The following is a 15049-nucleotide window of genomic DNA, read 5'->3' as shown; positions in this document are numbered from 1 at the left end:
ATCTCCTAAAAAAACAACCCAATAAGATGTAGCTACCATTTCTTTGAACACAACGACAATACGCGATTGAAAGCATGATTGCTCAACAGTCAGTTAAAAAGGCGAGATATGCTACAAGTAAACAGATGCTCAACTCAAATGCCTCAAATACATAAATATTCGGTTTTACTTTTGAAAGATAGGCTGCATTTGAATGGACCATCATGATAAGAAATCCTTTTTCAACTAATTCTAAAATCGAAATCAGTTATGGGGAAAAGCTTCTGTGAGTAATTTATGGGAAAAACAAACTGATTCAAACATGTTACAAGGAAAACATAAGTCTATGAATAAACTTGCATGTTCCTTGGACACTTTCCTTCTAATCAATAACAAAAAGCTTCAATTAAAAATTACTCTCATATTTTTGGTACTAGAATAACAGTGAAACTGAACTATACAATACTTAGGTTCACTGGTCCTTTAGATAGACCCAGGCGAACTTCCATCCCATGATGCATGTCCAATGGCAGTGAAGTCTCTGGTTCACGAGGGTCTGCAAGCAACATTAACATTAAAACAGAAACTGAGGGAAGTGGCAGCAACAAGCCAACAACAGCGTTCCATATGCCAATAATCACAATTACAACAGAAGTAAAGTTTAAAAATAAATTATGCTATTGAGTGGACTATGACTCAGCATGGATTAGCTTTAAGCTTATGAGAAACTTTTCAACGGAGATAAGTATTTGGTTCCAATCTACAAAAAATCACTTACAAGTTTATAGGTTGCTTATAGAGAAGATAAATGAAGGAGCTTCTAAATAAGTTATGTGAAGCTGATTTTAACTTATGTGGAAAACTATTATTAGAAGACGCATAATTCCTCGAAAATCATTTTAACTTTTAACCCTACAAGTTTGTCTTAAGAAGTTCATTCCAAAATAGCTGTGAGTTAATAACTTTAAAAAAAAAATAGTCAAAGTTGATTTACAAGACTGCAATTATCTCAAAACAGAAAGTGAGTTAATTGCATATACCCAAAAACAACTTAAGCTCATCCTATACAGTAAGAAATAATGGTTTAAGGTTCAGAGCAAAAGTTCATTTCAAATCTTATTTAGGCAAAAGAAAAGGTCCAAGATGGTCTAACAAGTTATTCAATCAGGAAAACAATTGAAAACATCGACAAACTCAAGCTATGTCATGGACTCACCACTACTTGACTACTTGTACAGTTCATGTTCAATGAAAAGGAAGCATAGTTATTTCAACATTTCATGTTAATGAAGCATTAAAATTAATATATCATGCAGGATGCACTACTTAAGTAGAAACCAAACGTTTCAAAGTTCAACAGTAAGTCCTCTAACTATAAGAAACTTCACACATGATGCAGCTAATCCACTGTGGAAAAATAAAAGAAAAACAAAATAGGTAATAAATAAGCCCTACCAACAATTCGAAATTGAAAGGCAAATCAAAACATATTGAATCAATTTATTTTTCCTATAAAAAGTTAAATATCTACCAAGAGCTGAAGTGCTGTCCACCTAACCACAGTAGCAAACCAATATGGTAATGATAGTCACTCTCACTCACAAACTAATAATCATTTTCATATTTCACAGAACAAACACATTTTTGGTGCACATTCCTATGCCATCGCCCTATGAAATCTATATCTGTGTCTAAAATTCCAACTACACAAAGTTAACCATTGACTCCAGGCTCAAACAAAGTTCCTTAGGACAAATTGTCACTGAAATAGTTGATGAGTTGTGAACTTGAATCATTCAATGTCAGTTAGACTAATAACAGATCATTCCAGTAAAAAGAAAAATCTGCGTACCGAGACAGGTTTTGGTTCAATCAAATATATATTAATTCGGCAGTGGGATATGACACATAATGCATTAGTTTCATCAGGGTATTTCGGGACATCAAAATATCTCCGTCGGGCTCTAGAAGCGTTCCATAGCTATTCTGGAGCCGCCAACAATGCTCCTCGTAACCGATGAGAGCCATAGCATGTTGCACTTGTTCGGTTTGAGATGGATATTCAGCCTCAAAAATACCCTGTTGAAGTTCATTATTTCACTTGAGACAGTTGAGGGGAAAAAATAAGGTAAACTTGACTAACACACGCCGGCTGGAGGGAAAAGCAAAAGAACACAAGAATAAAAAATTACCTCTCTATGGGCACAAACTTTATCATTCGGTAAGCATAAGCTAACCGCCACAGCGTGCTTAGAGACCAGCTGAAACAGTCAGTCATCATCTGGCTCAATTGCTATCTCAGTTCGATCAGCCAGCGTTAGATCACCCACAATAGTTCTCGGGTTGGTGAGTGTGAGAATCCTATTGCCAGGTTTAACGAATGAGGTTTTGTGACTTTTTACCCGTAAAACCCTTCCATTACCCTGCAAAAAGAAACATGGTTAAAGCTCATCTTTTCTATCACCAATTCACATTGACAACAATTCACATTGATCATGTATCAACAATTCACATTACAATTGAGTAACCAATTTTCTCAGAGATTAGGTGAACATTAAATGAAGGCAAAAAAAGAACATTATGAAGAAGTAAAGTAGGTTTGCTTCTGCAAAATTAAGCAACCTTGATCATGTATTAACAATTCAGTAACCAATTTGATAAGGTAAACATTAAATGAAGGCACAAAAAGAACATTATGAAGAAGTAAAGTAGGTGTCAAGATCATAGTGCTTATTGAAAGTATTGAAAAAAAAAAAAGCCGCAAATTACAGGTAAAACTTACAGAATTGACAGGGCTTTTGGTGTACTCAAAGCCGTGTTGAGCAGCGAAATGTAAGACATTATATAAATGAGTCCCATCTGGATTCTCCTCCACAATCCTATCAACCGAGAGTTCTGCCGACTTGCCCGTTTGCAACTTATGGTAAATTTCCAGTATCGTGGAAATTGAGTATGCGGCACAGGAATTTGAATGTGGTTCGATGAAGCCTTGATCCTTTACCTTAACCCCAGTTATAGATCTCCAATTTAAGGAATTGGGGAACTTTTTCCCATATCTCTGAAAATTAAACGAGAGAAGAAAAGGTTAGGAATTGTCTTTAGTAATTTTCTTTTAATAAACATTAATCAGATCATTTTCCATCCCAAACACAGTAAGTCCAAATGTTTCAAGATAAAGAATATGATTATACCTCCTCATTCTCCTTCTCCTCATCTCGAGATGTTGAAAATTTTCGTGGCAAGCAGAGTGAAGAAGAGCGACCCTGACGGCCAAGAAGCGAGGCCACGCCTGTGGGAGCGGGGAGACGGCCAAGTTCGAGATGGCGGAATGGGAGAGCGGTGGTCGAACGAAGAAGATCCTCCGTATTCTGTTTCCTATAACACTCAGTGATTGGGGGTGGGAATGTAGTGGGCGTGGGACTAGGAACAACAACGGTGGGAGAAACGGAGGAGAAAGAGCGTGTTTGACTAGGGTTGAGGAAGATGCCAAGTTGGGTGGTGGTGGGGGTTCCAAATCGTCGCACCAGAGTGCCATGGATTGACCTCAACGGAGCGAGAGAAGAGGGGAAGAAGTGTTTACGCGACTGCATGAAGATGGTGTGAAGAATAAGGTTTAGGGTTTATACTAGGGTCAACCGTAAGGACTAAGGGTCACACACCTCTCATTTGAGGTGGAAGAGGTGGAATGAAGAGATATAGGAAGAAAAGAAAAAGTAAGAGAGAGAAAGTATGAGATGTGATAGATGATAAGATGAGGGAGGTAGAAACAAAAAGATTTGGAAATGAAGTGTTTAAAAAATGAGGTGTCTATATGAAACATGAAACTTTTTTTTTTTTGGGTCAATAACATGAAACTTTTTTAACCCGAAACTAGTCACCGCTCAAGGTCCAAGTGGATAAAACCCAGCAGTAAATGTATTTTCTATTAATTTCAATTGGTTAAAGACTTAAAGTTAGCATGTGAAAGATGTTGCTTGACTCAATTGAAAAATCAGCTATATAATTTTTTTAACTAAATTTCTATTGTAATTTAGACTTAAAGTGTGGTGAAGGCCAAAAGTCTCCTCAAGAGGCGTTTTTTAAAAATTAAACTTGACTCCGGGATTTAAACAATCACTTTTAACTACCGTAGATCATGCCTTCACCTCTGGGAAGTTCAATAAAAGCTCCATATATATATGTGTTCTTTTTGTAAGAAATATTTCTAAAATATATAAACTTGAAAATATGATTTTACCAATGATTATAATAATTAATATTCGAGATTATATAAATATGTTTAGATTTGAGGAGGTTTGGCTCGAGAGTGGTGATGAATGTGCGAAAATTGTTAGTGAAGGGTGGGACAACCAAGATTTATCGGTTCTCTCGAAAATCCATCGGAAGTTGTAGAATGGGTTTAAGGTTTTACCTTTAAGGTGGTCGGAAGCGAAACGGACGCGAAGCGAGGGCATCGGAAGGTGGCTGTTGCGGTTGAGATTACGGACTGAGAGGATTAAAGCGGCTCTGACCATTGTTGTGATCTCAAGAGGGAAACAAATGTCCAGAACTGAACGACCTAGGGTTCCTCCTAAATATATCCATCCTACTACTTTGTTGGATGTTTCTACTCGTTTGAAAAATTATTATAACTCACTCAACAAATGTTTTTGCCATGTATCAAACATGTATTTTCGCCTTTATCATGGTCTAACTTGTTTTTTGTGGGATTCAATAAAAAGAGTAAAATATACAAGAGAGTTGCTTATAGATTACTTAAGTACTTAAATCACATATGACATTTTAGACTTATAAAACTAGTGTTCAACAACCTAAATAGTATTTGCCAATAAATATAGTAAACCATTATTGTGGACACTATTAAGGTCAACATCTAAGCCTCCTAAAAGGTTGGTTTGGGAGCTGGATACGTTTTGTGGTTAAGACGAGGTTGGAAAGGTCCTAGTTTTTTTTCAGTGTTAATTTAGATATTTCATATGCGATAACTGTGAGATTAATTTCTCGAGTCACTAAGCAATAGGAGGCTGACTAGTGAGTGTTTTTTCATTAGTAAGATTTGTGAATCGAACACACAACCACTTACTTAAGGATGAAGTGTTAAACATCACGCAAAATACAAGGCAATGTCGTGACTGATTTTCTTGCTATAAATGTTTATTTTCGTTTTGAAGTATGGGTGGAAGACGTCTCCTCTAATTTATTTCCTTTGTTACTCTCTAATATACTTTCATTTGATTTGATTTAGTGAAGCTATTTTCAACCATAAAAAAAGACACAATATGACATCATTAATATTTGTAAAACTCCCTTTGTTCCTATATGTAAAGCACAAATAACTAATTTTCTTAGATTAAGAAAATAAAATGATTTACTTTCCTAGATGGCTTAATAACTCTTTTGGTCCCTCACTTATCACGATGTTGCACTTTTGGTCCCTTAAAAAAAAAGCAAAATTAGTCCCTTACATTTACACACTTTTGCCGATTTAGTCCCAAATGTGGATCATTTTTGCAAAAAATTAAGCAATGTGGAGGATCAAAAGTGCTAATTTTTTATTGGGGACCAAAAATGAAAAATCGTGATAAGTGAGGGATCAAAAGAGCTATTAAGCCTTCCTAGATTACCCTTATTTACTTTCTTATGATTTTCTCTTTCCAAGTTAATACTTCTAAAGTTTATCATCTCTTTCATATTAAATATGAGGGTGAAATTGGAAAAAATTATTTAATGCTTCCTAGAGTTTTAGAAAGTGACTTATATTTTGTAACCATTTTTTTTAAAAAAGTGACTTTGGATTAGAACGCGAAATAACATGAATCTAATATTTATCCAAACATATTCTTAGAAATGAAAATATTAACATTTGCGCAATGTAACGTTTTTGAACTCAAACTCAAATCGGTTTATACTTTCTTTAATTGTAAGTGTTAGAATTCACACTTCAATGATGGATTCACCATTCCTGAAGGAATAAAATAGCTACCCAAGCTTATTGTGGATCAAACATCAAATTAAAATGAAAAACTAATAGAAAAACTTTTTAAATTGGGTGTTGTGGTAATTTCTTATCGACTAAGAAGTGCCGAATTAGCTGGAGAGCTTGCTTGGGAGCAAAAGTTGGAACTTGATGACCAGCACCTCTAATGGTCACAAAAGTCAGCCCATCATATTCAACGGTCCATCCTCCCACCTGCAATTCCATACCCCCAAACAAAAATCATTCATAAGAATTAAATTGCAGGAACAAACGTAAGAGAGTCTCATACATTCACGAAATTAAGAAATTTGAACCGTTCATTAAGATCAATCAGCAACTTATAATTAGCCATATGATCTTAATTAAATAATATAGATTTCTTAATTGTGTGAATTTAAGAATTCCCTAACTGTCATAGAATCCAACTTCAACAATGACACAACTCCACAAATTTAGCCACTAGATTACAAAGAAAGTTGCAATTTTAAGGAAGTTGTGTTAAGCATAATTTAATTCAAAAACCAACCACAAAAATATAAGTCACACAAGTTGGTTTACCTGCCGGCTAGTATACCAAGGAGTCCAATCTTCTACAATTTTGAGCCCTAATTTTTTTAATGTGTATCTTGTTGAAGTCACAGGAATTCTCCCATCGGTATCTCCACTGAATAAATTTAAAAATGAAGTAAATTATCAAATGGAAAAACTAAACATACTAATAAAAGTAAACAATGAATGAAAGAATGGTTCTATCTATATAAAAACACTTGGTATATATATAAACAATCACAACTAAATTTCATTTGAGTTTCATAAACTAATATTTAAATTCTAAACCAACCTATGAAACACTATTATTAAAATCGAGCCAGACCGGTATCGGAAACCAAATATATAATTAGTCTAACCATAAATATAGACCGGTTCTATTACTGAACCCGTCGAAGCAAACTAAGAGAGTAAAAATTCAGATGATTGAATCGAACCGGTCTCATTCTCCTTGAGGTTTCTAACATAGTTCTTCAAAGACATGAAATACATGTGCCAACCACGGATCACATAGCATTTTGCTATTAGAACACTCACTGTCTGCTATTATTCATTCTTATTATATATTTTAGCTTAACCGGTTCAACCATGAGTCGCAAGTTGAATCAATAACCTATTCACCTAGTTCTTCAATCGATTCAATGACGAAGTCGAGTTTAATAACACAAACAAATACTTGCAATTTACCTGTAAACCCATACGCGAAGACCACCAGCAATAAGCTTCTTAATGACCGGGAGGGTGGATTGTGGTGCGACATTCCAAAAATTGCTGACATTGTCGCTATTCACAAACAAAAGGACACCATCAATATAAATTTTATTCATGATTGATTTATCTATCACCTAGTTAATATGGCACAGATCAATGTTCTTAAACTACATTTGCCTATATATATTGTTAACAAAAAACTAAAGGTAAATCATAATTGGAAAAGAAGATAAAAAACATAAAAAGGTAATGGTAGCTAGACAAATACCTGCAGTGAGACCATGGATAGGGAATTTTGGTGACATTGGCATGCAGTGCCTTTTGAACTTCTGGCCTATTTAGATAATCATAAGTATGATCCGATGCACAGGGATCATATCCAGCTGGTTTTCCAAGCCTCATACCCTGTATATAGCATGTTAATTTGAATCAACTTATTTTTTTGCAGTCGATTCTAAGCACTAATAGAATCAAAAGCTTCTTTCTATAATTGATTTTAACTTTAGAATTAAGAGTAGAATTTTTCACAAACATGCTATAAATTCAAAAGCCAACCTGCTCCATAAAATGTTCCTAACAATACTTATTTTTCTGTTCACCTGGCAACTAGATGTATAGTATTTAGATGCATCATTGGGCTTTTGGCACAATATACAAAATTTATTCGAAGTTATCTTATCATAAACCCTTTTACGAGTATTTTGATCTTATTTTCACAAGCTTTTTAAACTAGCTTATGAATAAGCACTAATGTTTATTTATAAGTTTTTTTGAGCTTATTTTAATAAGTTCATTAAATAAGTTTATGAATAAGCACCCATGTGACAAGTGTTTGTTGACTTTGTTCTCATCTTAAGTCAGATGGTTCGTTTATCCAAAAAAAAGTCAGATGGTTTCAACTTATGTCAGATGGTTATGTAGATGATGTTCTAATTTTTTCAATACTCATTGTTTGACTATGTTTGAATTTTACTTCAAGGAAAAAACGAAGTTAAGTTGATGAATGCTCACAAATTTGGAAAAGGACTGAGGAGTTACGCCTTTGATTGCAGGGGTTACAGTTTCACTGCTGTTGCTGAAACACCTGGGAGTGTACAAGCTATACATGTCAATAATGCTATAGACACTGAAGTACTTATTGAGTTCAGCATTGCATTCACTTGTTGGGTTGCTGAAATTGCATGTGGTTGTGATGTTGTGGTATAAAGCATCAGATATCACAGCATGATCCCATGCATAGTCTATCATACCCTTTTGATCTGTTTCATCATCCATTAGTGCATTTCCAATCTGCACAAGTAGTGTCATCGTGTCAAATTAACATTGGTTTACTTTGTTTATCCATTCTGCACGAAGCTTGATGAGATCAGGGTCCTTTATGTTGAAACTTCAAATTTGAATTACCTTCTCTCAGCAAAATCCTAAACTCAAGGCAGTTAAGAAATCTAATTCGTTCAATTAAGATTGGACGGCTCAAAATTCCATGCTTAATTCTGTTGTTTGATGAATTATATGAGCCGACTGATCTTAATCAAACAATTTAGATTCCTTCACTGTGTGAATTTAAGATTGCTCTCACTGCAAGGAACTCAAATTCGTAAATTTCACATGACATTGTCATGTTGAAATTATGTTTCTATCTTTCTCTTCGTATGTATTAAATATCTGGGCTCATTCAAATATTTCTTTAGAGAGAGATAGATACAAAGTTTCACTTGACATTATCACGTGAAATGAGAGTATCTTAATTCGAGCTTGATGAGACAGAAGATTCACCATGAACCCCTTGAAGTTAATGTAGTCTTTATTGGAAGCATTACGATTGTTGTCAAAAATGAGCTCAGAAAGTTGGGGAACATAGTGCCCTGAAATGTTAACACAAATCAAATTTGCTTCAAGGTGAAAAAAGGGCTAAATCATGCATGTTTCTTAAGGGAAAGTGTTTTAGAATTTCATACCTGCATAGCTTTCACCAGAAATGTAGAACTTGTGTGATCTGAATTGTGGAAATCTCCTAAACCAATTGATGAGAAAGGTGTGTGCATCCTTAGCTGGTCATGGAATAAAATCAGTAACCATCAGTGAATATATAACATCAAGTGATGAAACTAATAAGAAAGTTTATAAGTCCATGGATGATAGCAGCATTACCAGCAATGGTGTCACCAAGCTCACTCATGTCACTGCTGGTGTTGGTGTAGGAGAATCCCACTCCAAAAGGGGATTCCAGAAACAAAAGATTTGCAGCTGTAGAAATCATCAATTTTAAAGGATCACTTATATCTCCTAGCAGAGATTTTTTCTATACACAAAACTCGAACTTGAGACCTTATTAATTAATAGAAATTAAACAAGTTTGATTTTCGTTAGTCAGCTTTCCAAAGCAATATTCACCACTATCACTGATTTTCAGGTTCACATAAAATTAAGACATATACCAAATGTACAAAAACAACTTTTGAGTAAAACAATCTTTTTCTGTATGACTATTAAATTACAAATTCACCAACCTTTGTTCCAAGAATAAGGGTTCAACTTTAACTTTGGTTCGAAACTGTCCTGGGGAAAGAAGGGTCCTAGCTCCTCTGCTTCTCCATAACCAATTGAGGAACAACCTGGGCCTGAAATATTTATGAATGCAGTTAAGTACATTTATGTGATGTGAGTCAAGCATTCACACCATCGTGTCACAGTCAATTACTCATTGTATTTCTAATTGTGCAGAAGAAATGCATTGTAGATACAGAGGATTTATTCTTTCTTGCTTCTTACTGGGAGATTCTAGTTCTGTTTGAAAAAACAAAGATACAGTTTAAGTATGCAATTTCCCATTCTAATTGATTATAGGATTTACTAAATCGTGACTAATCCTCTCGCACAAGTGTTCACATTAAAAAGTGAAAACGATTTGCTTCATTTACATGATCAAATATGAACATTCGACTTATGGTTAAAGGATGAGGTGATCAACCACCACGTCACACCTCATGCGTAAAAATGGTAAATTTAATCTTAATGTACATAAAAAAAAATATTGAAGCTGACCACAAATTACTGGGGGGGGGAAGAATTTTGTAGGAGAGAGTTCGGCTAATTATGACCTTGAATTTTTTTTTTCCAACTTTGAACTTAAATGATATGTTGAATTTCTTTCCACATGTAACCAAAAAAAATGATATGTTGACAAAAAAAACTTAAATGATATCACCTTGCTGAAAGGTTAGGGCAAGTATTGGGTCACATCATGGTTGGATCCAATTCATGATTAGTTTTTTTAGGAGAATTGTTTTGATGTTACAAATTAAGCAATTTTAAACGAGTGAATGATCAATTTGATTCTTTAAATTTTTTGCCATAGGCAAGATAATTTATAAAAGAAGAAAATATGTTCAAAAAGTTTATAAATGCATAAAATTCAGTTAAGTCAGACTTAAAGATTGAATTTGACTTATTAAAATATCGGTAAAGCTTGTCTCTATATGAACTAACTTGAATAATATTTTACACATTCGAGAATTTTAAATCGGTTCTTCTTCTTTCATGAATTAACTTTCGAGCGGCAAAATCTTTCTGAATTGAGCTGATCACTCAATCCATTTTATTTTTTACCATCGAGCATTGAACACAAAAAGTCGATCTTCCACTAAAGAAATGGACGTTTACCGCGTTTATTTATTTAATTTCCTTACCTATATATATCTACTTACTTCATCTTTTTTCTCACCACATAATTCGTAAGCATTTCCCTTTGTGTTACAAATCCTTATGGTCTTCTCTTATGTTAAGTTCCTAGCCCTCTATTATATTTTTGCCTAATCACGAAAGCAAATTAAACCTATACTTGTAGATTAGAACTAACATTGAAAATGACAGAGCAATATTTTGAGGATATAAGCTACAAAGTCCAACTTGGGTGTTGTTATTATTGTCAAAAGAAAAGCAAGACATACAAAATTGATTGTGTTCTTTGCTTTCATCAATTAATCATCATGAAGTTACTCTCAAGAGTTTAACTTTCATAGAGTACATCATTGCAGGGTTTAACTACTTCATGAAGATAAGGAAGTTACACCAACAAGTCATGTGCTTCATATTTATACACATAGTTCGTTAATTTTCTTTTATTGACCCTTTCTTTTATTTTCTGGCGTTTCTGATCCAAATTAGGTTCCCTTGCCTTTATGTTCCTATCATCAGTAGTCAAAAAAGCTGGGTTTGTATCTTGAGTTCAAAGCAATATTCATTACTAATGTGGACTTTCATTATGGCAGTCTCTGCTGCAAGTTGAAGCCACTAACCGAGAAATGCTAGTAACACATTTTTTTAGTGATACACTTCAACACACTTATTTTTAAAAGTCCATCAAAAAAGAAATTTATTTTTTAAAAAGTCAACACTTTTTTTTTTCAAAAATAAGAGAAATGTGTTGGCCTTTTAAAAAATAAATAAATCACAATGTGTTTGTTGAATTATAGTATTTTTAAAAGAGTGTTGCTAGCCCTCATCATATTTTACTCAAATTTCCAATACCTATGCCGGCTTGACTTAACCATATTTAAGTTTTGATATATCTTTTTGTGCAAAGTTATTGACACACACATATAAATACATGCATATATAAACATATAAATCCTAACCGTCGAGCATGAACTAGTTTATTTATACGAGTATTCATAAATGGCAAACAAATGACCATAAAATGTGTTTCATTTTTGTATAAATGAGAATCGAACCGGTAACTTCAGCGGTGAGAAACCAACTGGTTATACCTCATATATAGTTTGTAGTTATATTGTAATTGTTAAACACTTAAAGTAGCATGATAGTCATTACTTGTAGCTTTCATTTCCAATCCTATATGGCTTCTTTATTCAATTTGTATTCTTGTTTGTTTTTGTTGGTAAGCTAAATTGATGAGATTGCGTAACCCTATTTATATTTTGAAGGCATACGTAACCTATAAATTAAACATAAAGTTAAATAACTATATATATGCCCTCTAGCGCAATATAACAACTCATTAATTATATTATCAGAAATGGATATTATGGTTAAAGGGATGGGGGGACATGAGGTAAATTTAGGCTTCGCCTAGCTACTAAAATATTAAATACCCTATTCCCAATAAGAAAGTCCATTTTCCTCATAGCATAAATAATGCCAAACGCTACTTAAAATTCATCACAATAATTCCAACTAAACCAAGATATGTATACTGAAATTGCAGAGGCCTCATATTTGGTTGAACATTGTTTTTATTTTTTTAATGAAATTTGTTTTTAACTAACTTCATATATATACACAAACTAGTAATTCAGCGGTCATTGTCGAATTGACGTAGTAATAAATAAGAACATGCCAACATTGTTACAGTCATTCATAAATTGGGAAGACTCGTTAAGTTTGGTCTAATTATACAAGAGTGATACTTATAATATTTATTATTTCACGATTTGCAGAGAATCTAAGATCCATTTATTTAAAAGTTATATAAGGATTTTTAGCTAGCATACCTGAAGTAATTTTAAAAAATTTCACTCTTAAACGAAACATGTTAACAGTGAATTCATTAAGATGAAAAACCAAGCAGTTCCATGTGATAAAACATGATAGTGGTGAATGTTAAATATATATATATATATATATATATATATATATATATATATATAATATGGCTTAGGCGCTAGTAAAATGGAAAACGATTCGTACGCACTCACATAGTCACATACTGGACATGCCTTTAGAATGAGAAATAAATAAAAAAAAGAAGAAATAATTTATATGTGATATATGATGAATGTGATAAAAATAAAGAGATAAAGAGAAAAAATGAGACATATGTGTCACGTGTTTGAATTGTTAGGGTGTGCGAGTATCATTAATTTAGTAAAATATATTTACTTACCTCCATTGAGCCAAAGGAGAAGAGGTTTTTCTTGTGGTTTATTAGCTGCCTCAAAGAACCAATAGAACAGTGCTCTTCCATGAGTTTCATTGACTGTGACATAACCAGAATATTGATTGAACTTCACCTCAGGCTGCCCTGGTAGTCCATACACTCTATCTGCTTCTTGCTCTGCTTTTACCTCTCTGCTTAAATAAACTTTTGACACACCAAAAGCTTCTTTGGTAGAAAAACAGATAAGAAGCAAAACATGTAGAAGAACAAGATTGGAAATAACTGAACACAAAGCCATATGGTTTGTGATAATAATTCTCTTTGTTTCTCTCACTTTTCTCAGCCTCTAACGAAGGGACCAAGAGAATGTGTCTCTCTATATATTGCAGGCGTGGGCTTTGGTTTATATGATAATGAAGATTCTTGAAAAAACAGGCAAGTATGTGTACTTTAGCTACTGTTGCTTTACCTCCAAAACAAACATATTTTCCTATTCCCTCAAAGTGATTGATATGCCCCGTTTTGGAAGCATGCCGCTTTGACAGAGTGTGATTGTATACCATATAAGAAAAAAGAAGAAAAAAAGTTTTCTTGTGGAGGCTTGAATTTTATTAAGAGTTGTTTGATTACAGTTTTTGAAAACTGTTTTCTGTTTAAAAAACTGATAAATAGAAACTCATTATTTTCAAAACTGTTTTCGAAAGCAGTTCTTAATTTAAGTTTTTAAAACTAAAATAGCAAAACAATTCAAAGATGTTTTCTATATCAGTTTTTAGTTTTTATATTACAATTTTTTTAATGTTGGAAAACATTTAATTCAAACAGTTTTTTCTTAAAAAATAGTTTTGATAACAGTTTTTAAATATAATTTTCAAAAACTGCAATCGAATATTTTGGTAAATAAATTTTAGAGAGAGAAAATAGTGTCACTTGCCAGTTGAAAGCATGGAAAGTTATCCGGTTCAAATACAAGAATATCATTCTAATAAATGTGTTTGATATTCACCCTATTTTATATTTTAATAGAATATCATTATTAAATAAATGTGTTTAATATTCACCCTATTTATTAGAATATCATTCTAATAAATGTGTTTGATATTGACCCTATTTTATCATTCTAATAAATGTGTTTGGTCCAATATTCTATAATAGATTTTGTTAAATGTGTTTGATATTCACCATATTTACTAGAATATCATTCTAATAAATGTGTTTGATATTCACCTTATTTTATCATTCTAATAAATGTGTTAGGTCCAATATTCTATAATAGATTTTGTTAAATGTGTATGATATTCACCCTATTTATTCATTCTAATAAATGTGTTTGATATTCACCCTATTTTTTTTTTTTATCATTTTACAGAATATTGGAACAAGCAGTGTAAGAATTTTCAAGGGCAAATACACTAGTTGAATATCATTATAATATGGAAATCATTTCTCTTAAGGGCGATTTCTCCATTATATTACATGGACCCGTAAATGTGTTTGATATTCACCCTATTTTATATTTTTTTTTTATCATTTTACAGAATATTGGAACAAGCAGTGTAAGAATTTTCAAGGGCAAATACACTAGTTGAATATCATTATAATATGGAAATCATTTCTCTTAAGGGCGATTTCTCCATTATATTACATGGACCCGTTCTTGCATATAGCTGAGCTCAATGAGACAAATGGAGGCTTGACTCTACCACGTGCTGTATAATGGTCGAGCCTTGCAGCCCTTGCTTCACTTGACAACCCTTGGTGTTAAATTTTATCTAGTTAACATCAAGATGAATTTTAATAAATAGAATATAAATGCATCTTTGATTTTTAGACAACAAACATCATCCCACATGCATCATTATCTTTTTTCTCTATATATTTATTCTACTATCAGCCAAGTCAACCTAAAAATACATCGATATATGACATCTATA

General features: G+C 33.0%; 2 protein-coding genes across 2 annotated transcripts; both read right to left on the bottom strand.

The window, feature by feature from the left end:
* Positions 1–250: 250 nt before the first annotated feature.
* Positions 251–3663, bottom strand: LOC130747697 (uncharacterized). Its single transcript, XM_057600709.1, has 5 exons — positions 3171–3663; positions 2762–3037; positions 2172–2402; positions 1832–2058; positions 251–535 (listed from the first exon to the last, which is right to left on the bottom strand). Exons 1-3 carry the CDS (start codon positions 3567–3569, stop codon positions 2250–2252), a joined length of 828 nt encoding a protein of 275 aa, XP_057456692.1. The 5' UTR covers positions 3570–3663; the 3' UTR covers positions 251–535; positions 1832–2058; positions 2172–2249.
* A 2178-nt stretch (positions 3664–5841) lies between these two features.
* On the bottom strand, positions 5842–13625 carry LOC130747696 (serine carboxypeptidase-like 34). Its single transcript, XM_057600708.1, has 10 exons — positions 13122–13625; positions 9727–9837; positions 9368–9463; positions 9175–9267; positions 8993–9081; positions 8228–8506; positions 7485–7621; positions 7193–7288; positions 6515–6620; positions 5842–6169 (listed from the first exon to the last, which is right to left on the bottom strand). The coding sequence occupies exons 1-10, from the start codon at positions 13411–13413 to the stop codon at positions 6020–6022; spliced, it is 1449 nt and encodes a 482-aa protein (XP_057456691.1). The 5' UTR covers positions 13414–13625; the 3' UTR covers positions 5842–6019.
* Positions 13626–15049: the final 1424 nt, after the last annotated feature.

Source organism: Lotus japonicus, chromosome 3 (assembly GCF_012489685.1).
Source record: "Lotus japonicus ecotype B-129 chromosome 3, LjGifu_v1.2".
Classification (NCBI taxonomy): domain Eukaryota; kingdom Viridiplantae; phylum Streptophyta; class Magnoliopsida; order Fabales; family Fabaceae; genus Lotus; species Lotus japonicus.
This window is presented reverse-complemented; position numbering and strand designations above follow the sequence as displayed.